At 58.9% G+C, this 20834-nt stretch overlaps 1 protein-coding gene across 6 annotated transcripts in view; it reads right to left on the bottom strand.

The window, feature by feature from the left end:
* The window catches only part of HDAC4 (histone deacetylase 4), a 263985-nt gene that overhangs the window by 188825 nt on the left and 54326 nt on the right, over nt 1-20834 (bottom strand). For 3 of the 6 annotated variants that reach the window (XM_072718998.1, XM_072719000.1, XM_072718999.1), the window contains exon 1: nt 5692-6062. The exons of the other annotated variants lie outside the window; for them this stretch is intronic. In XM_072718998.1, coding sequence (XP_072575099.1) covers nt 5692-5896 — 205 coding nt within the window. In that variant the 5' untranslated portion in view covers nt 5897-6062. Of the gene's footprint in view, nt 1-5691; nt 6063-20834 lie in introns of those variants that run through there. 6 annotated transcript variants of the gene reach the window in all.

Below are 20834 nucleotides of genomic sequence, written 5' to 3'. Positions count from 1 at the left end.
GGCCCCCCAGGAAGACGGCACCCACCTCTCGGCCTGAGGGTGGCAGTGCCAGGCGGACGGGAGGTGTTTTAAACGAGCACCCACTGTGGGCGAGGCTGTCGGTGGAAGAAGTCATCCGGTAATTGTTTGCTCCCAAGAAAAGCAAGTCACCTCTCACCCTTCCCTAAAAGTGGCTCTCAGGTTGAATTCTTCCCATCAGAGTCCTTGCGGGGAGTGTGGGACACGAGGATTCATATTCCCAAGAGGGGGCCCAAGAGACGGTCACCCCGCTGTCCTGAGCGGGGCCCGGGCCTCATGATCAGCCAGGGCAAGGGCAGGCACAAGGGGCTGGAAGGACGGGGCTCAGGGAAGCCACCAGGACGTGACAACTAGAAATACCTGCTTCTTGCTTTACTTTTGTCTTCCTCTAGCACCTGGATGAGCTTCTGCTTCCCCTGGTCGCCCAGACCTGGCGTCTAGACAAAGGGGGCCGGTTTGTCCCTGGCTGTGTCCCCGCACCTCTGGGGGCGGGAGGAGACCTGCGCCCTGCAGGGAGGCGGTCGCTGGCCACGGGCACGGCCCAACTGCTCCCCCAGGGATCTGCTCGCTGCAGCTGTTTGGCTTCGTTCTCCTCCTGAAACCCTCTGGTCATAACATTTTCAGTGCTTCTCTTTGACTCACAGTTGAGGAAACCAACCGGTCGAGCTGCTGCCTCCATGGTCTGCTCGTCAAGCGACAACTTGAAGTCACCCCTGAACACCGTAAAAAACAGCTCATTGGTGAGCTGCGTCCTGCAGCAACCAGAGCCCCGCTCCTCCTTCTTAGAAAGAAGCTTCGGCGGCTGTGTTTTCTGCACAGACAAGGGGTGCTGCGCTCACCCACAGCCCCTGGGGAGGCCCGAGCCCAGGACCTTTGGTGGGGGGCTCTGGAAGCCCCGCGATGCCCGAGGTCCCCTCCCTGGGGTCCCTGTCAGTGCTCAGCCTCGAGGTCCCCAGCTCCCGCCCCGTCGAGCACCGACTAAGGATGCCCCCCTCTGTGACCAGTGGCCCCCTCAGGCCCTCCACGCCGCCCCCCTCCCCGGGGCCCCTGAGCTCGCAGGCCAGCTCCCACATCAGGGGCCTGCATCTCCACCCCAGCCTCCCCACCCAGGCCTGCCGACCTCAGGTGCTCAACCCTCACACATCCTTGGAACGAATGCCGCAAATGTGCAAGGCGGAGCCAGGAAGCCCTCGATCCACGAGGCCCTGGGTGGGCGTGGACGGGCCCGCGCCTGGTGCAAGAGGGCTCACCACCTGCCTGAGGGTCGAGTGGGGTGCACCATGCAGTCACCGGGCAGTGGTGGGGCAGGGACGCTAGGTGGGGGCAGGTGTTCTTCCGTTATTAGTAACGTGTAAAGCACAGTCGCACGCCAGGCCCAGCCGAACTCCCAAGGCTTCTGGGAGTCACGGTGGAAGGCACATCACAGCGTACGTGAAAACGTCCTAAACGCTCAGTGTGTCAAAATAGTTTAAGTCTGTTTAAACTTCTTGCTCCTTCAAAAGACCTGCTGCTTCAAAAGGAGATCCGGGCCTGAGGGAAAGTTTCGCGCAGACGGCGATGTTCCCCTGGGCCGGCTCCGTAAACACCGAAAACACCAAAAACACCGCTGCCTTCCGCTAAGAGCCCCGGGGGGCAGGAGCCCAGCGGCCCCGCTGTCCCCTCACGTCTGCAGACGCTGCTCGTCCCCGTTTCCCAGCCTGTTCAGTGGGGATTGGGAATGACGCTGTACAGACGACGCCTATTTTCAAGTGGAAAAACAGGATTCTGCCTATGGTCTTCTAGAGCTGGGGGGGGGGGGGGGGAGGGAGAGGGAGGGAGGGAGAGGGAAGAGAAGGGAGAGGGGAGACAGAGGGGAGAGGGGAGGGAGAGGGAAGGGAAAGGGAAGGGAAGGAAAATGATTTGGGGTCCAGGTCTTCACGGTGGCACACAGGGCCCAGCCAAAGGCATCGGTGAGGTCCACACAGTCTGGACGACACCCTTTCCTGGGTCACTCAGGGAGTCTAGCACTTTCTGGGTCCCCGAAGGCTCAGCGGGTGTTTCTCTAACCCAAGTATAGGTGAGAAATCAATTAGATTAGCACAAATACAGCCACATTCATCTTACTTGTTTCATGTTTATTTTGCGGTGCTCCCCAGCTACAGGGACAGTGACCCAGGGGTAAGCTTTCACGCACGCTGGTGGCCCACGGGTTCCTCAACGAGGCGGCAGGTGCACCGGCAGCTGATGTGAGGAGTCTGCGTGGCAGGCCTCTATGCTCAGTGCATTCTCTGGACGGTGACAGGGACCCCGCTCACTCCTGCAGCTTTGAGAAGCCTGGTTCAGTGAGCGCTGGGGGTCTGCACCCCCTTTCCTGGGGAGCCCGGGGCTCCTGAAGGCCGTGCCACGGGCGTCCTCCCCAGGCCCTAAAAGCTGATGGCAGGACAGCCTGCTCCTGCCCCGTCCTTTGTGGAAGCCACTCTGCGAGAGAGCCCGGAAAGGGGCAAAGGGCTTGTTTTTTCTTTATCCTTTTTTGTATTTTTGCATATATAACGCTATTTCTGCATGAATTGTTTTCAAAGAGAAAGCCAAAATAAGTTCTACAAGTTTCCAGATTTGTAGGCAGGATAAATAAGAACTCGGTTTGGTTTTCAATCATGCTCAAATTATTTGCATATGTGCAGCTTAGTTTCATTTAGTTACTAAATTCCAGCCATCCCTAGACTAATGGACCAATGAAACTTGCATTTCAAATTTAAATGTATTTACACACAGACACACACACAAAGTGCACACGCCAGTTAATCTGCACAGACAAGTCCCTAACAAACACTCCTCCGAAGCCCCATTACCTAAACACATTTGGGAACACAGCTGTCGCTGCCCTCACAGGCCATGAATCTGAACGACGTCCAGGATGGCCAGGCAGGCAGCAAACACAGACAAGTATCGGGTTCCCGGTCTTTCAGATGATAGAGAACCGGCACTGCGGGGACAGGCGGAGGCACGGTCATTTCCCCACAGAAGGAATTACCCTTGCTCCCCGACTGCCCGCAGGATGGAATCATCCCACTTAAACAACCAGCGGAGGGTCCAAGATCTCGACGACGCCCCCATCAGCCTTGCTTCTGGAAAGTGACGATGGATCTGGGTTCACAGGTGCCGGGCTCTTCCCCGGTGGTCCGTTCTCTGAAGAAATCCCCAATGTCTGCTGTTTTCCTGACACTTCCCATCTCTTCCTACACTTAGAAGGCAGGCAAGGCCCAGCCCCGCAGGACTCTCGGGGCCCGACGGTCGGATGCAGGCCGCTGACCCGAGGCCAAAGGTCAGTGATGGGGACCGAGGACAAGGAGGCCCTCGGAGTCACTGGCTGAGGCGGCGGACGCCTGCTCCCGCGCCAAGTGGTCCTGGGCCAACACCGGTCTGGGCCCCTCACGCAGCCGGACCAGCAGTGCCCTGACCACACTCCGCCTCACGGCCTTGGTCCCCACGCAAAAACACACACACGTAAGTAGGACAAGATGCTCTTCATTTAAAACAAGCCATCGGACATCTGCTCAACGACAGGGCTGGCCACCCGGGGCAGGGTCCCCAGCACAGCCCGCCAGAGGGCAGGACCTAGGCCCTCAAGCACGGACACTGCCTGGCCCCAGCACCCACCTGGCTTGCACGGTGACCGGGGGATGCGGTGCGGGGACGGTAAGAGCAAACGCAGGACCCCCACCCCCGGGTACCCCAGACACTGGCCGCTGACCCTCATCTTGTTTCCCACCCAGCCCCACACCATGCAGGGACTATTCAAAGAGAACCTTCTGGAAAGTGCTTCTGAGATGCATGGGGCATTTGGGGGTGCACGAGGAGGGCCTGAACCCCGTGCCCCCTCCTGCTCCGCCGCCCTAGGGAGCTATGCACCCCCCCGCCCGGCAGGACAGGGAGCCGCAGGGCCCACGGGAGCAGTACCGGCTGTGCTCCTCACGCTCATCTTCTGGCCTCACACCCTCCAGGGGCCGCGCTGCCAGCAAGATCCTTCTCAGGCCGTGTCCATGCACGCTTTGCCTTCTTAATGGCATCAGGTGCCCGGAAGGGTCTGGAAACCTGACACGAGGGAGGACAAGAGCCCTGGGCACACAGCCTGGTACCCGGAGTGGGCTCCGTGCCCCAGCAGCCGTCTGTGCGGGTGGGGTCCGAGCCCGAGACCCTTAGACAAACATGGGCTGTTTGTAGAACCACGAAGAAGGGGTTATACCTAGAAACAAAGCACCTCAGAGCATGAGACGAGACAAGATGTGACTGTGGCCTCCCTGTGATGCCCCACGGCCCCTGCTGGGACCCGGTGGGACGTAAAGGCTGGCAGCCGGACCAGCCAGAGGCCCTGGGGCTCTGCATGGTGCCAGCAGCCCCACACTTGCCTGGAAAACGGGGGCCCACCGCGTCACCAGCTCTCAGGGCCCACCGTGGATCCTAAACACGGCTTTCTAAATGGTCAAAGGACAACTCCTGTCTGAGAAAATGATTTTAGGAAAAGTTCTACTTACTTGGATAATTTTCTGACAACCATGCTTAGTCTTCCAAATGCCACTGGGTGGGTTTTTTTTTTTTTCAAGTTCTCTTTTTGGACAATCATAACAGAATAAAGCTACTGGAGTGTTTTACGTTTTCTCCTAGGACCAGGGGTTGAGGAACGGCACACAATCTCACTGTCAGGGTGAGGGTCGGCCCCGGCCTCTGACGTTCCTGCACAAACTGAAGACCGAGGCCCACGAGCATCAGGCGGCGAAGGCCCCGCGTCCCCCCGGAAGAGAAGGCCACAGCCAAGAGCTGGAAAGAGCCAGAGACGTCCTGTCTCCTGGGGCCCTGCCCAACTGACCCCGGGCACAGCATCCACCCTCCCTGGGCTGTTTCCTCACAGTGAAATGGGGTCATGAAAGCACCTACTTTCATAGGTGTGCTTTAAGGATCACGTAGGAGATTTCACTCACACGCTTAGCACTGGCCTAGCATCCAGGGAGCAGTCCATGAATACCGGCCATCGTTTCAGAGATGAGAAAGTGAGAACCCGGAGGGAAGGTTCACGCTGGGGACTAGAAGGAACCACAGACCTGGCTCTGCCTCCCTGAGCTGGGTCCCTGGAACCCAGGATGTCGGGATGACCCTCAGCACAGCTGTTCCTAACAAGAACCTAATTCCGCGAGGCTTTAAAGCAACCCAGGGGTGACAGACGCTAGCCAAGATTCCTAGGTTTTGTTTCCAGAGGGTCTTCTTAGCAAAGTGCCGAACCTCCAGATCTCTCTGGAAGATCAGCCTACGAACGGAAAATAATGGTAAAGGAGGGATTTTCGGTTTTTAGACAAAAGTGAAACATGCACCCACCGTCCTGACGGCTGTCGCTGCCCGAGAGGGAGGCACTCTGTGTCAGGGCAAAGACCGCGCTCGTGGCACCCGGGCAGAGAGCGCAGGTGACGGGGACTCCCGCGTCCCAGGAGAGGTCAGCGGCGCCCCGCACTGGGCACAGGGGCTGGCGGGGGGTCCCGGTGCCCACGGCGCTATCTGCGGGCGGCGCACGTGCCCCAGCCCCTTGCCTGGCGCACCGCAGACCCCCTTACACCCCACACGCAGAGCACGGAGGCCGGGGAGGAGGCGGCAGACAGACCCCGGCTAGCAGGTCACTAGGCCACACAGAGCCACCTCTGCACTTACGTAACAGGGCGCAGAAAATCCCGTGCAGTTTCCCAGGAGAGCGGATGGCACTGGATCGGGGTCTCCCCGTCAGCCAAGGCTTTGGTTGGGTCCCGGCGCCCCCCCGGAGCCCGTTGTCCCGGGGCCGTGGGCCTGGAACGGAGGAGAGTGGAGCCAGGCCCTGCCGGCGCCCACTGATGAGGACTGCGTGGCCCCGCCCCGACATCTGGTTTCTATTTCATCCCCGTGTTGTCACATTACATAACAAGCAGATGCTGCGCGGGGTCACCGCAGCCTCAAGGCTCCCGACTCCCAGGGAATGGCCAGGACGCGGGCTCGGGGCGGCGACAGGCCGGGGGCAGCGGCGCTTGACCGGGGCGCTCACAGCGAACACCCCCGAGGCGAGACCCGGACGCCAACTGCTCCCCCCTGACCCCCGCTCAGCTCCGCTCCCAACTCCTTCCCGTTCCACGTGCAACTGCGAGCAAGGCGGGCGTCTCTGCGGCCGGGGTCCGTCTCCCAGACCTCAGCCCCGGAGAGGTAGAGGACGGAGGCTCCGGAGGGCCCCAGCAGCAAGGGTGGAGCGGGGCCCCTGGGCGGAGACGCACGTCAGGCACGGGGAGGGACGGCCTCAGAGCAAGGGTGCCAGGGCTCCGGAGCCCCCGGGGATGCTATGCTCCCGCCCCCCCTCTGCGAGCCTGGGAAGCAGCAGCGGTTCTTATTAAGGAAACGCACCACGCGCACCACGCGCACCCCGGCGGCCGAGGCTGTGACGGCGGCAGGCGAGGGAGGTGCCCCTCGCAGGAGCCTGCTCCACAGCGGCCCCCCAGGGCTGCCATCTGCCATCCGAACCCACCCGAACCGACAGGCGGGCCAGCGTCAAGTACAAGGGTGCCAGGGACACAGAGTTTCCCATGGTCACGTGGACTAGCCCGTCAGCTTTGGGCAAGAAGGAGGAGTCCCCACGGCAGAGGCCCCCACCTGGCGGTCGGGCATCCAGGGGGCTTCGTGCGGGGCAGACATCTCACCACCAAGCCGCAGGGAGTCTCCTGGGCTGAGCGGTCAGGGCAACCACCCGCCTCCAGGTGAACCACCCTGCACGAGCTCTAACCACCAAGCCGCAGAACCGTCCTCGGCTGAGCGGCCCAGGGCGATCACTGGCCCCCTGGTAAACCACTCTGCACAAGGGGAAGTGAGAATTTAAAATTTTCTCTTATGAATACACAGAAGCGGCTGAGGCTGATTTGACTGGCGAGAACTGCAGTGGGGCCCTGGCCCCGGCAGAAGCCCCCAGCACTACCCCGTGTCTGCCATCTGGCCCGGGCCTGGTCCAGCGCCCCGCAGGGAGCAGCGCGCAAACTTGGAAGGACGGCAGTGGCGTCCAACGGACTCCAGATCCTGCCCTCCTCGCTGCACCAGGGGCAGCAGACACCTGCTGGGGGAGAGCTATTTCAAGCGCAACACTTAACTGGCAAGCGGCACAGTTCAGCCCCAAGGGCGTGCAATGTCACGGAGGACCCGAGGCTGCTGCCGCGGGAAGGCCTGGCGACGCTAAGGCAGGTTCCTTGAGCCCCGGAGGAAAACAGGCTCAGAACTTCAGGCAGGAAAAAACAGCACAGGGCAGCACCCGCGCCCTGCCAGGCAGGGCCGACTCTGCCCCCCACCCCACCCCCAGTTTGGAAAGCCACTGCCTCCAAGGGGGAGAAGCAAACAGGGGCCCCAGGCAAAAAGCAGGGCCTTAGCCCCTGACGTCAGGGAGCAGACCAGACCATGTGCACGAGCGTCAGGAGTGCAGAGCAGAGCACAGAGGCTGCAGAGGACATCCTGGAGGCCTACGTGGTGACGGCCACACCCCCGGCTACCTGGGAGGGTCTCCTGGAGGAAGCCCTGGGAATACGTGTTTTCCTAACCTGGGGGCTAGGGGAGTGGGGGTCCTCACCTAGTGCACAGCGGGGCTGGCTCTCTTGTGACATGGATCTGGTTATACAGGGTCAAAGGGAACAGAGAAGGGATCCCTGGGTGGCACAGCGGTTTGGCGCCTGCCTTTGGCCCAGGGTGCGATCCTGGAGACCCAGGATCGAATCCCATGTGAGGCTCCCGGTGCATGGAGCCTGCTTCTCCCTCTGCCCGTGTCTCTGCCTTTCTCTGTCTCCCTGTGTGACTATCATAAATAAATAAATAAATAAATAAATAAATAAATAAATAAATAATAAATAAATAAATAAATAAATAAATAAATAGGAACAGAGAGGAGCCCATTCACGCCAGCAAGGGAGGCCAGGCCTAGGTCACTGTGCGCAAAGCAGAAGCCCCTGAAACACGCCTTTCCCCAAAACAGACACACGGCAAACTGCTTTGATGGGACCCCTGAATCACTGCTGCCCCGCTGCAGGGGAGCCATGTCCAAAGCCACTGCCAGGCCATGGCCGCTGGACAGTCAAGAACACCCTTGCCTTTAACCTGCCCGCGCCGCGTTCCTGGGCCAACGTGCTGCCATACGCTAAGAAAGGCCTACGAGCGAGCACTCAGTGGGTACCCAGAGCTGTCGGACACAGGCAGGTCTTTTCAACCACTTCCCACTTCACTCAAAACTAAAGCCACAGTGTGGGAGCAATGATGGGCCAGAGCAGCACAGCCTGCTTCCCATCCGGCCCCCCCCCCAGGCTCCCCACCTGCCTCTGCTTCCCCTTCTGTCCTGCGGGGGCCCCTCCCTGCTGAGCAGGCAAGGCAGGGTCTGCATGTTAGCAGGTGCCAAGGCCACAGACACGTTCCTCCCCTCCCCTGTCGCCTACTTCAGGTTCAGATCCGTCGTCTGATTCAGTAAAGTCTGGGCTCCTCTGGTCGCCAAGGATGAAGGCCATACCTGTACCTGCGTGAGCAGTAAAGAAGATTGGGCGGAAAGCCCCTGGGGCAGCTCCCAGAAACCAGAGAAACCCTGGCCCTCTCATGAAAGTCGGGTGCCAGGCAGCCCCGGAGCCTCGGGGACCAGTGCCACCGACGGTCCAAGGTCGTGGACTGCAGCCCCGCCGGCCTGCCCACCTCTCTCTTCCTGTTTGCAAACTGAACACAGCAGCTCCCAGGCCCATGTCCCCCGTTCAGCCACCAGACACCAAGGGGCCTCCTGCCCCGGCTCCAATCTGAAAGACTCCCAGGGAAGGGCGCTGCCGCTGGTATTCCCACCTAAGACCACACTTTCCTTGGGGTTGGGAACTACATTGCCTATAAAAATAGAGGGAAAAAAATTTTTTTTTTAGTAACTAAAGAGAGAAACAGCCAGTACCCACTAGAGGCTGTGCAGCCGCCGAGCCTGCCTTGAGAACACGAGACAGGGAGCTGGCCTGAGCCCGCGGGCCAGGTCCCCAGGAAAAGCTGCCATGGCCACTCCGGGGGCTGAGCTTGAGCAGGGCGCGGGAACTCAGGACAAAGGCGACAATCACTGGTATTCCCCTCCGTTTTTCCTTAAACAGCCACTAAGGGAATGAGTCCGTCAGGTCCCGTTACAAACCAATCCCATAATCCTCTCTGCATCCGCTGCCAATGGTGTTTGCCTACATGGACAGAGGAGCTCGCGGGCATGGGACGGCTGCCTGGGCCATCGTGCTTTCTGCCAGGACGAGCAGCCTTCGTCCTATCTCACAAAGAAGAAAACGAAGCTCCCAGAGTGTCCCAGCGCCTGGCCCCACCGGGGCTCCCCGCGCTCCTTAGCGCCCAGCGCCCATCCTCGCGCTCAGCAGCCTTCACGGCACGTGAGCAGACGACCGGGGTCATCGGCTCACTTGTTCTGCTCCATGTCGCAACGTTCGGCCCTGGCAAAGCAGCCAGCCGGGCCGGTGCGGACTGTTGTGCCACATGCCACACAAATAGCAGGATGAAGCACCCTTAAGCCAGCGTCAGCTGTCTCCATCCACCGACACACAACACCGAGCATCTCGTTCTGCGCGTCCGGGAAGTGGAGGAGCCCGAGTGCTGCCAGCAGGTTGGAAATGACAGATTCGAGAAATGAAAGGACGCTGAATACCGAGGACTCTGTGGGAAGGCAGCCCCGCGCCGTGCGGCCAGGGACGGGCTCCCGGACCCTCTGCCAGGTGAGGGGCAGGGGGCAGCGTGGGGGCAGCGCGGCCCCTCCCCAGTCACACACGGCCACAGAAGCACTACTAGCCCATGTTTCTGTTTTAAACATTAAATGTATATTTTAAGCTGCATTTCACACGCAGTTCCCATGCTCGGCTCTAACAACTCCACAGCAGCTTGTCCCCAGGGTGACGCAGCAGGGGGACCTGCGGGCAAGGCCCACCCGATCCCAAGGCCCCTCTAGGGACTAAGGAGCTCGGGAAGGATTACTTGACACGCTCCCCAAGAGCAGAGATCCCGTGGGCCCCTCTGGCAGTAACATCATGTGCTGGGGAGAGAGAATACTGCTCCACAGAAGTCTCCACAAAAAACCCAAAGTCACAAAAATCACAACCAGACAGTCTCAGTTTAGACTTGAGGGATCCCAACAGGAGGGTAAAGTCATCATCATCAGTCAATGGAAAGGCACCGGGCGCAATGCATGCTCACTCCTGGACCTCCAAGGGCGGGGACGGGTCGCCACCCTGGGCTGGGGCAGTGGCCTGGGGGGCGGCGGGGACGCTGCCCACCTAAGCCACCGCAGTGCCCTCACCATGCCCTCTGCCCTGCGCTCCAGGTCCCCGAGGGCCAACGAGAGACGCCACCATCCCTGCCCCGCACAGCCGGTGAGGAGCCACGCGAGCCCCACTCCCGACGGCGTGTAACCTGCGAGGAACACGGCCCCGCACAAGCACCTCCACCTGCGGCCGCCGAGGGGTCAGTGTGCAGGTGCACACACACGGGCACACACGTGCGCACCCACACACATGCACACACGATTCTACATTCTCCCCTTCCTTCCTCCGTTATTTGAAAGAAGGCCAAGGCCAGATAATAAAAAGTCTTCCCTATCGCCCTCCATTCTAAAGCAAACACTCGACTGTTATTTACAGTTTTGTTCAGAAAAATGAACCACTGCACTGCTACAGAGGAAGCCAAATTCAGGCTTTTCCTTGCGTGTCCAACTAAATTAAAACTCTCATATCTGCCTTCCATAAAAATGAGCACAGTCGCTGGAACAAGGACCTCGGCGCTGTTGCCAGCGCGGCCCAGGGAAGTGCCACTCATCTCTCTGCAACCATCCTTCGGGGAGCTCACCCGGCACCCGGCACCGCAGCACAGACGACGGGAATCTGTGGCCTGCCTGTCCACGCTGGCCCCACGGACGCGGCCTGGCAAAATGGACAGAGCTTCGGCAGAAGGCAGGGCCCCCGGTCTGAGGCCCAGGGCTGGCACGGGCAGGTGGCCTGAGGCAAAGCGCCCTCCTTTCGGGTCTCGTCTACATGATGAATCCTGGTCCTGCCAGGACAATTGCAATCACGGCTGGCAAGTGTCTCTGCATCTCTGTGTCCTCGCACTGGCCAGGGCACGCGTTCGTGGTCGGTGTGGCTGCAGGGCAAGGAGCCGAGGAGGGCACATCCCGGGAAGACAACTCGGGTGGCCTCGCCCAGCACATGCCGGGTGCCCACGGGCTGAGGCAGAAGCCGGTGTACGAAGCTCCCTCGCCAGGCCCGACCGCTGTGCGTGGGCCCGGGAAGGCGAGGGGAGGGAGGCTGGACACGCCGCAGGCTCCTCGCCCGCTCCCCAGCTCCTCCTCCGACCGGCACCCGGGGGTGCTCGGCAGCACGGTCTGGCTTCTGCTCGCACTCACGTCATAGTTTTAAACATACTCTTAATGGGCAGTACCAGCGGCAGTACCAGTCCTCGGCGGGACCAGCGACACAGGACCGGCAGGGATTCACCTCACCAGTGTGGAAATGAGGGCTCAGAGCAGAGCCCGAGAGCCGGCCGTGCTCCAGGAGCGTCCTCTGGAGGCCGAAGGACGGGCATAGACCCCGGCCCGCTCTTCACGTTGGGCAGCGCAGTCAGGAACCATCAAGGTCTTCCTCGTCACTCAGCAGATGTGACTGGGCAGGCCTCCGCATCCCCAGGCCAGCCGCCTGACGTCATGGGAGACGAGGTTCGCTCCTCGTGAAAATAAGTGTCCTCAGAAGAAAGCCGAACGGCCCAGAGAAGCCTGTGAGTCTGGCAACGCGGCGTCAAGTGTTTAGATCCTTCTAGCACAGCCGAGCTGTCACGGGAGTGAGGAACCCTCGGCGGGCAGGACCTCACCCCATCCTGAGGCTGCCACCTGACTCGGGTCCCCGCTAAAGACCGGGAGACCAAGCCGGGGGCTGAGCAGGAGGGGATGGGGCCATGGACCCCCAGGGAGGCTGGAAACCTCCCCGCCGAAGGGACGCACCCAGGAGCCCTGACACCGCGGGGAGGGCAAATCAAGAGACACGACTACCCCGGGGTCCACGACACAGACACCTGGCAGGGCTTTGGGGGAGACTCCGACAACCTCCGACACCTGACACAGACACCGGGGCAGATGCATCTGGAAGTGCATCCCAGGTGACGCTGCCCAGGCCTGCGCCGCTCCGCACCAGGCAGACACAGACACGCATCGCCCCTGGATGGGCGTGTTCCCAACCCCCAAGAACGTCGGTACAACAGTACGAGGCATAAAGTCACAATCTAAAATCAAACGCAGGGGAATGGCCCAGGGAGTGGAGGTCAGGCCGGGGCAGACTCCAATTACAGGAAAATCTGATCTGACCACAAACTGCATCTCAACACCAGGCGTGAAGAAACAAACAGGGTCATCCAGGGAGCGAGTGGCTGTCGGGGACTGTCACTCAGCAGCTGCGCAGCCCCGGATCCTGTAACCTCTCTCTGCCGCGGTCTCCACCTGCCAAAGAGGGGCCGTAAGAGCCCGAAGCTCCGCTGGAGGGGCGCGCAGGGGGAGACTGAGACTGGGTGCCACCTGTCCTCACTAACATCAAAAACAGTCAGGCACGTCGGAAAATGACCCAAATATAGCTTGTAAGGAAAAAACGGTTAATGATTAAAATTAAAAACTAAATGAGTACGTTGAGTAATCCATCAGCTATGGCCGGAGAGGAAACTGGAGAACCGTACAATAGCGCGGAGGAGATAACCAGGAGGGGGACACAAAGACACGAGGGAGAGGTACGCGCGGCTGGGGACCGCAGGGCAGGGGGAGGCCAGCCCGAGGGCTGTGACGGGACAGACGTGCACCAGGTGTGGGAGGGCCACACGCTTCCAGCTGGACCGTAAAACAGCCCAGGAGCCGCCGTGCTTGAGGCAGCGGAGGACGGACACACAGACAGGCAGACCGGCCAGCACGGCACAGGTGGCGTCTGAACCACTCGCTGTTTAACCGATGGCGCTGGGGCCCCTGGGGAGCCACCGGGAAGAGATACAACTAGGTCCACACCTCACACGCACGCGCGTATCAATGCCTCTCGGACCAGGGACCTGCCATAAAAAGTGAATAACACAAGCCCCAGAACAAGACGTGGGGGTTCCCCCAAGCAGGGAACAGAGGAAAGCTTTCCCGTTGCAACTCAAGAGCCAGAGGCAGAGAAGAAGAAGAGGAAGGGGAGGGGGAGGGGGAGGGGGAGGAAGAAGAAGAAATTGGTAAACGTGAACCGTGCCGGGGTGGGGTCGGGGCGTGCTTTTACATGGCAAAGGAGCACCACGAAGATTTCAAAATCCAGTGGACAGATTAGGGGAAAGTATCTGCAATCTACCTCCCAGATAAAGTCTCAAATTCCTCATGTATTAAAAGTGCTTAAAAATTGTGGGAACGATGAGCAGAATCCAGATAGAAAACCAGGCCAAAGGCGTCGGGAGAGAAAGAGGCCTTCACACGGACATTCCGTTCCTTATCTGTCAGATTGGCAAGAAGTAACACCCTTTGCTCTGCAAACCGTGTGGGAAGAGGCGCGGCGCGGCGGGTGGGGCACGGGACCGCAAACCGGCGCAGGCTGCAGGCTTCCTACCTGCACGTTGTGCAAAATCGAACCCAAGGATGCGTCTGCTCATCTTCTGTGGACATCCGCCCGCAGGGGCAGCCTGGAGGTGCAGGTCCAGCGGAGGCAGCACGTGCACACACGCTCGTTCCCGGGCAGTGCAGGCCGGGGGCTCCGTGGGGGGCGGCAGGGCTCCGGGGCCGCTCCGGTGTGCGACTGCGCGTGCAAGAGCGCTACCTGTGATGCTCCTCGGGTGCAACACGGAATCCAAAATAAAGTACGTGTGTTTGCTCTTCTCTCCTTGAGGGCGGAGCTGGGGGCAGGCAGCCCCGGGGGAAGCCAGGCCACGCGGGGGCCCCACGCCTCTCAGTCCCGTTTCTCACCCACCACTGGCTGCAGGGACGGCACGGCACTCCCGTCTCACACACTCAGAAAGTGAAAATAAATAAAATAAAAAAGTATGAAGAGAGGGACAAACTGAAATGCAAACAAACAAATGAACCAAACCACATTTGAAGTGAGTAACACAACCGCGGAGGCCAGGACGGGGCACGACGAGTGACCCACGCAGCTCGGAGACGCAGGGCTCGGGCCGTATTTCACGGCACGCACTGAACAAACACCCGACTCGGTGAGCGGCTTGCTCTCCCCTGGAGGCACAGATTGAGGAATTCTTTCGGAGCCTATTCTGGGATTAAATCAGCAAGGACGGAGACTAGGGAAACAGGGAGGGAGGGTTCTCACTGTGGGAGGAGGGTTGACACTACGGGAAAGAGGGGGTCACCGGGCCTTGTGGAGCCACACTGCAGGTAGAAGTGGTGGCCTTGGCTCTGCGGGTCACGGGGACCCACCTGGGGGGAGGGTGTGCGTGGGCGTGGGCTCTGCCGGTCACGGGGACCCACCTGGGTGGGAGGGTGTGCGTGGGCGTGGGCTCTGCGGGTCACGGGGACCCACCTGGGGGGAGGGTGTGCATAGGCATGGGCTCTGCGGGTCACGGGGACCCACCTGGGTGGGAGGCCGTGTGTGGGTGTCCCTGCACGCGTGTCCACCTGCCAGCGTGGCCTGCTCACAGCCAGGGACGAGGTCGGCACAGCCTGCGGGCAGAGCTGGCTTTCCAAATGCTGGTCCTAAGAACAGAACTTGACAAAGACCCAGGGGAGGGCAGGGAGGGCCCACGGGAGGCCCGACTACTGTCCTGCATCGCGGAGAGCAGAGCGGGGCGCCAGTGCGCAGGGACCCGCGGGAGGGGCCGGCATGAAGGGGCCGCCATCGGGCAAGCTTGGACCCTGTGGGCACCAGACCAAATCATGTTAAGGAAGAATCAGAACCCGGCTAATAAAATAAGAATCCATGGCTCCAAACTACTTTAGATAAATAAACAGAAAAGAAATAAATGAAGAAGAGAGGGAAGTCCTCAGTAGGAGAAAGCCAACCGCTGCACGTGGTGACAACTCGGCCACCGTCGCCACCACACCCGTGGCTGCTGAACCCGGGGCCACCGCCGTCACCCAGGGCGCTGAAGCCAGAGGTCAGGGCTTGGGGAGCAACACGGCATCTGCACCTCCCACAGCATCTGCCACAAGATTCTCATCGATGAAAAAGGAAAGGCTAACTTTCCAGGGGGAAGCCCGGCAGCAGCTCCTTACCCCAGTGGTCGGGTCAGCGTCCCCAGGAACGGGACGCCGGCCACCTGGAACCCGGCACAGGACGCACAGAGAACAGAGCATCGCTGTGGTGGCTCCAGCCCTGGGGGCGTCCCCGCACTCCGATCATGGACACTGCAACATCCCATGCTCGCTACAGCACGGCTGTCTGCATCTTCCAGAAGGTTCATGTCATGAAACACACAGAAGACCAAGAGGCTGGTCCGGAGGAGCCGAGGGGCCAAGGTTTTCTCCAGATGTAAGGCTTTATGAGGACAGTTGGCAAAATCGGATGAAAGCCTAGGATTTTATGACGCTGCTGCACCGTTGGTGGTTTTCTGAGTCTGATCACCGCGCCGCAGAGCTGCTGAGAGGCCGTTCTTGTTTCGGGGTCATACGTACTGGATGACATGGGGCAGAGCACCCAGACCAACATCCGAACGGTTCCCAAAAGTTATTAGTATAAATAAACATCTATAGCAGATCTTTGCACTATTCCTGTAACTTTCCCGTAAGTCCGAGATCACAGCACAAGTGGAAGTGAAGAGGAAAACCAGGAAGGGAAAGGATCGGCCGTGCACACGCTGAGCGGAGTACACACCGGAGCAGCCGCCTGGGACACACCGGCACGGCCACGCAGAGCCCACGCCGCTCGCCCCGACCCTGAGCCCCCTCCCCGCTGGGGCAGGGAGAGGCGGCCCCAGGACGCAGGCGGGATGCTCACCCGCCACATGTGACGGCGGCTGCAAACAAGCTTCCACGGGAAAATGAACTCACTGTGAACGTTCAGAACGTTCAGCGGATTATCGTGAACAGGCATCAACAGCTACACGCACACGGAGGAGCCCAACACACGGGATGCCCTCCTCCACGTGTGGTCCACGACCTCGCAAAACTACAACCGTAGTGCGAGGAACGCGTTCGCGTGTGCGTGTTGAAGGCTGGGAAGGATGAGTGAGCACGTCCGGGCTCCGAGCACACCTGCCTCTGGGGGTCGCGGGGACCCTGTGCCCCTTCTACTCTCCTTCCTGAAAGGGGGCCCACGGGGCCTAATGGTGACGGGGTAAAACGCTTCAGGATCACAGTGAAAATTAACTGTGCGGGGAAACATCCAAAGAGAATGACAAAGTGGCTACGACAATGGCTGCTCACCACAAACACTGATCGTGGGCAGAGCAGCCACCAGCAGCCTCTGCCGGCGACACGGCCGGGTCCCCACGTGCGCAGAAGGAAGTGGGGTCTTTGGCGACGCTTCTGTCATCGCACGTCTGGAGGTTCCTATCACCAAAACCATCTACTGGTTCTTGGGCTTTTCTAATAATTAGCGGCAAATATGAAACAGGTGGATCGTCGTCAGGGAGTCCTTTCGGCGAGAGTGAACCTATTTTGGATTTGCACACCCTACGGACACGGCCGGCATGGCAAGCGACACCCGGGGAGGTGCCGGGCCCCCTGTCCACGTGAGCACGAGGCCTCCAGGGCTTCCCAGCCGTGGAAAGCTGACTTCCACTTTCTCTAATCTCTAACCTATTCAGAAAAAAACTACATACTTCCTCCCATTTGGGGGATTTTTTTAAAATTATGAACGTTGGAGGACTTATTAATCTGGTATTCTTCCCAAGCATTCTCCTGTACCCACGTGAACTCTGCAGTGACATCTGCGCCATAACCCTCGGTGTCAGCCGTACGCTGCGGTCTCGCCTTCTCTCCCCCACCGTTCTGCACAGGGGCCTACAGACCCGTTCAGAAGTAAAAATTACTTATAACCTTTGTTTTCTTGTTGTTTCCAACAGGCTCTAGAATTAGGGCACTTCCATCACATAAAAAAAGGGTGGCACTTGCAGAAGCTCAGAAGCCATCTCCAAGAGAGCCGACACCGGGTGAACTTTGAGAAGATACGGAGCGGTCAGTCCCTTAGGGAGCAGGTAATTCTAGGAAACATGCAGCTGGGACCAACAAGTCCCAGGTCCATACAAGTTTCTCTTACCGACAACCGGCTCGTGTTGCTTCTTACCAGGGAAAGGAAGCTTCTCATCTGCGTCGGTGCAGACGCTGGATACGCCGCGTGCTCTGGCGCACGGCTGACGGCCGCCAGCTGACTGCGGCTAAGCGCTGAGACCCTTCCTTCTGGGTGTCCTCCTCCTAGGTCACTCCCCACCCTAGTGGTGCGGAGGCCCACCTGTGTGCACTGTGCACAGGTCCCTCCCGGCTGATGGTGCTGCGGGCCCCAGGACCCCTTCCTCTGGGCGTGCACGGTGCAGGGCGGCAAGAGTGTGGGCGCCTTTGTGGCAAAAATAAAAGTGTTCATTTATCGAGAAAGTTTCTACCTCAACTTCCTATTGGATGTGCTTTCTTCTTACTCTTAGACCTCTCTTGGCTCTTCTATTTGTTTGCTTTACTACTCGGCTCTTCTAACGCCATCATCATTTATTCTCCGGGTGACCGTGTTTATTGGGCAGTTTGGGTTCAGAAGAAGCATTTGTTTTTTTTGTTTTTTTTTGTTTTTAAAGATTTATTTATTTATTTATGATAGACATAGAGAGAGAGAGGCAGAGACACAGGAGAAGGGAGAAGGGAGAAGCAGGCTCCATGCCGGGAGCCCGACGTGGGACTCAATCCCGGGACTCCAGGATCGCGCCCTGGGCCAAAGGCAGGCGCTAAACCGCTGCGCCACCCAGGGATCCCCAAAAAGAAGCATTTGAAAGAGCCACACTTACTAGGGTCTTTCCTGAAGTCTGCCTTTGTGCAAACTGACAAACATTAAAGGAGAACAAAAATCCTAGTAAATTCATTCATCAGCTACATATGTATCTATGTAATAAACCTTAACAATATATAGCTAAATGTAAGATAAATAATACGGAGGGGGGGAGGTCCCTGGGTGGCGCAGCGGTTTGGCGCCTGCCTTTGGCCCAGGGCGTGATCCTGGAGTCCCGGAATCGAGTCCCCCATCGGGCTCCCGGCATGGAGCCTGCTTCTCCCTCTGCCTCTCTCTCTCTCTCTCTCTCTCTCTCTCTCACTATGTCTATCATAAAATAAATAAATAAATCTTTAAAAAAAAAAAAAGATCAATAATACAGGGACATACGACAGTCAATCACTTTGAATAGCTGTAACTCCTGCCCAGCGGTGCTCATGGGCCCGAGGCAGGGTGATTGCATCTGTCGTCCCTGAGGCCCACCTGAGCACCAGGTGGGACCGCAGAGAGGCCCAGACCTCTAGGTCCGGAGCACCACCCCACACAGGTGCACACCCCCCCCCATACACACCCACACAGGAGCAACACTTGCCCTTGCCAGCACATTGCTCCTCCTCGCCTCCTCAGGCCTCAGGGTCAGAACACCAAGGACAAAGTTATTTTAAGTGTTTTTAAAAAATATAAGCCGATCAACACCAGCTGGCTTAGAACAGCAGTTCTCATAGTTTTTAGGCCCAGAGCCCCCCCATCCTCTTTAAAATTATGAGCACCCCAAAGGGCTCTTGTTTATGCGGCTATACATATCAATATTTGCCACATTACAAGTTAAAACCGAGATTTAAAAAAAAAAAAAAACACAAGATTTTTTTTCAATGTTCATTTAATTCATTTGAAAATGACCATGTCACTGAACGTTAACAGAAATTATCTATTTTTATGAAAAAAATAGGTGTCTTTTCCAAAACACAAAACAAGTAGTGAGCAGAGTGGCATGGTTTGCAAGCCTCTGTGGGATCTGGCTTGGGGGAAGTCAGCGGGACTGTCACATGGGCTTCGGAGCATCGTCTGTTGGGACGGGGGGGGGGGGGGTTGGGTGGAAGGGACAAAGGCAGCCCACTTCACAGAGTCGGGGCTGGAGGGCAGGCGCGGTCCCAGCCGGCGGGGCCTGCAGGCTTCCTGGTTTGGCGGCACGTGGGAGCATGGCTGTGACCCCCACCCCAGCGAGCTCCGTGGACCTGGCTGCATCAGGGGCCACCCTGCGAGGGTTCCTGACCCCGCCCGGGCATGCGACATCGGGACCTGGTGGCGTGGAAAGCAGCGAGCTCTCCCGGAGGCTGACGCGTGCCATTAGATGCTATGGGTGGAAGGGGGGTGCACGGCTCCCAAATCCCTGTTCCCACTTGCAAGCTGAAATGTCATCGCTGGCAACACACACTGTCAGCTGTTTTCCTTAAAGTGACAGCCGAGCTTCATTTTTAAGAAATTATCTGGCAGGTGGCCAAGCCTGAACACCCACAGTTTACCCATCAGTTATCCTGTCAAGTACAGATGGTGTCCCACGGAAGAAGGGCCCGTTTGGTGGGCCACCCGGCCACCACACGGCCCTCCTGGGGGCGCTGCCACACCAGCCGGTGGCACAAGGGCCTGCCTTGTCACGCAGGGCACCAAACAGACCTGCACCTCCCAGGCAGAGGCCTACGTGCTCCCTAAAAGTGAAGACTGTCCTGCCTCACCAAGAACATCCTAAGTGAAACCGCTCCCTCCGTGCCCACGCCGGGCAGTGACGAACCTGACGAGCAGGAGCCCCACGCCCGCCGGGGCACCAGCAGCTTTGCCCATCGCACGCCCACCCACCGGGAGAAATGTCAGCCGCGTCTCATACTCTCATCAGTACAGCCTTGACCTCGCAGACCACGGGGGCCGTGGGGGCACCGGGGCCTCGCAGCCACACCCCAGCACCAGGCATCAGGGAAAAGCCCAGTGAAGCAGAACACACACTCTGAAAGGAAACACTAGGAGTCTCGGGATGAGGCTAAAAGCAGCTCACACTTGCTAAAGTAGAAGAATCTGCTTACGAGGAAATGGGGTTTTGCACCCACTACCGCCCACGCGGGTACTGGGTCAAGAGCCAGCAGATCTCCTTTTTCACAGTTCTTCAGTCAAGTCACCGCACACGGTCTGCGGCAGAGCCCAGCTCTGGGTCCTGCTGCAGGACGCGCCCCCCGGCCTCTCTGCCATCTGTGGGAAGAAGCCCCCACCGCCTCCAGCCCCACCGACCCAGCTTGCAGCCGCTCAGGACACGCGCCCCTGTCCACCTGCAGCCCACCAGCCCCACCCCCAGCCCAACCCATCCGCCTCTCACCTGGAATCCTGGAGGTGGGCACCCAAGAGCCTGATTGTGAACACTTAGGTGTCACTACCCTGGGCAAAATCCCTCAAAGCCATCCTCAAACCCAGAATCAACCACACTGCTGGACGGGTCATGCACTTCCCCAGTACACCCTCTGGGCCCCACCCTGAGCAGGGTGGGGCCCAGAGGGTGTACTGGGCATCACCTGAAACCACCCTGGATGTGCTAAGTTCTGAGGCAGGGGAGCACGAAGTGCCTACCAGGACCCCCTGGGCAAGTGACCTCCTTCCTCTAGGCCTCTGCTTTCTCATCCCTACATGGGGATGCCCGCGGGATCATAAACCTACTCCTAGGCTCTTGCAAGAATTAAATCTGCAAATACGTAGAAAGCACTTAGAAAAAGTGCCAGTTACATCATAGGCTCACCCAATGTTAGCCATTTTACTATTATATAGTAATTTACTTGTCTACTGCGTGATGCCCCAGGAGCACCGAGGGACACTGGAGATCCCGGCGCTTAGAGCAGCCTGGCACAGGGGACA

Source organism: Vulpes vulpes, chromosome 9 (genome assembly GCF_048418805.1).
Source record: "Vulpes vulpes isolate BD-2025 chromosome 9, VulVul3, whole genome shotgun sequence".
Taxonomy (NCBI): Eukaryota; Metazoa; Chordata; class Mammalia; order Carnivora; family Canidae; genus Vulpes; species Vulpes vulpes.
This window is presented reverse-complemented; position numbering and strand designations above follow the sequence as displayed.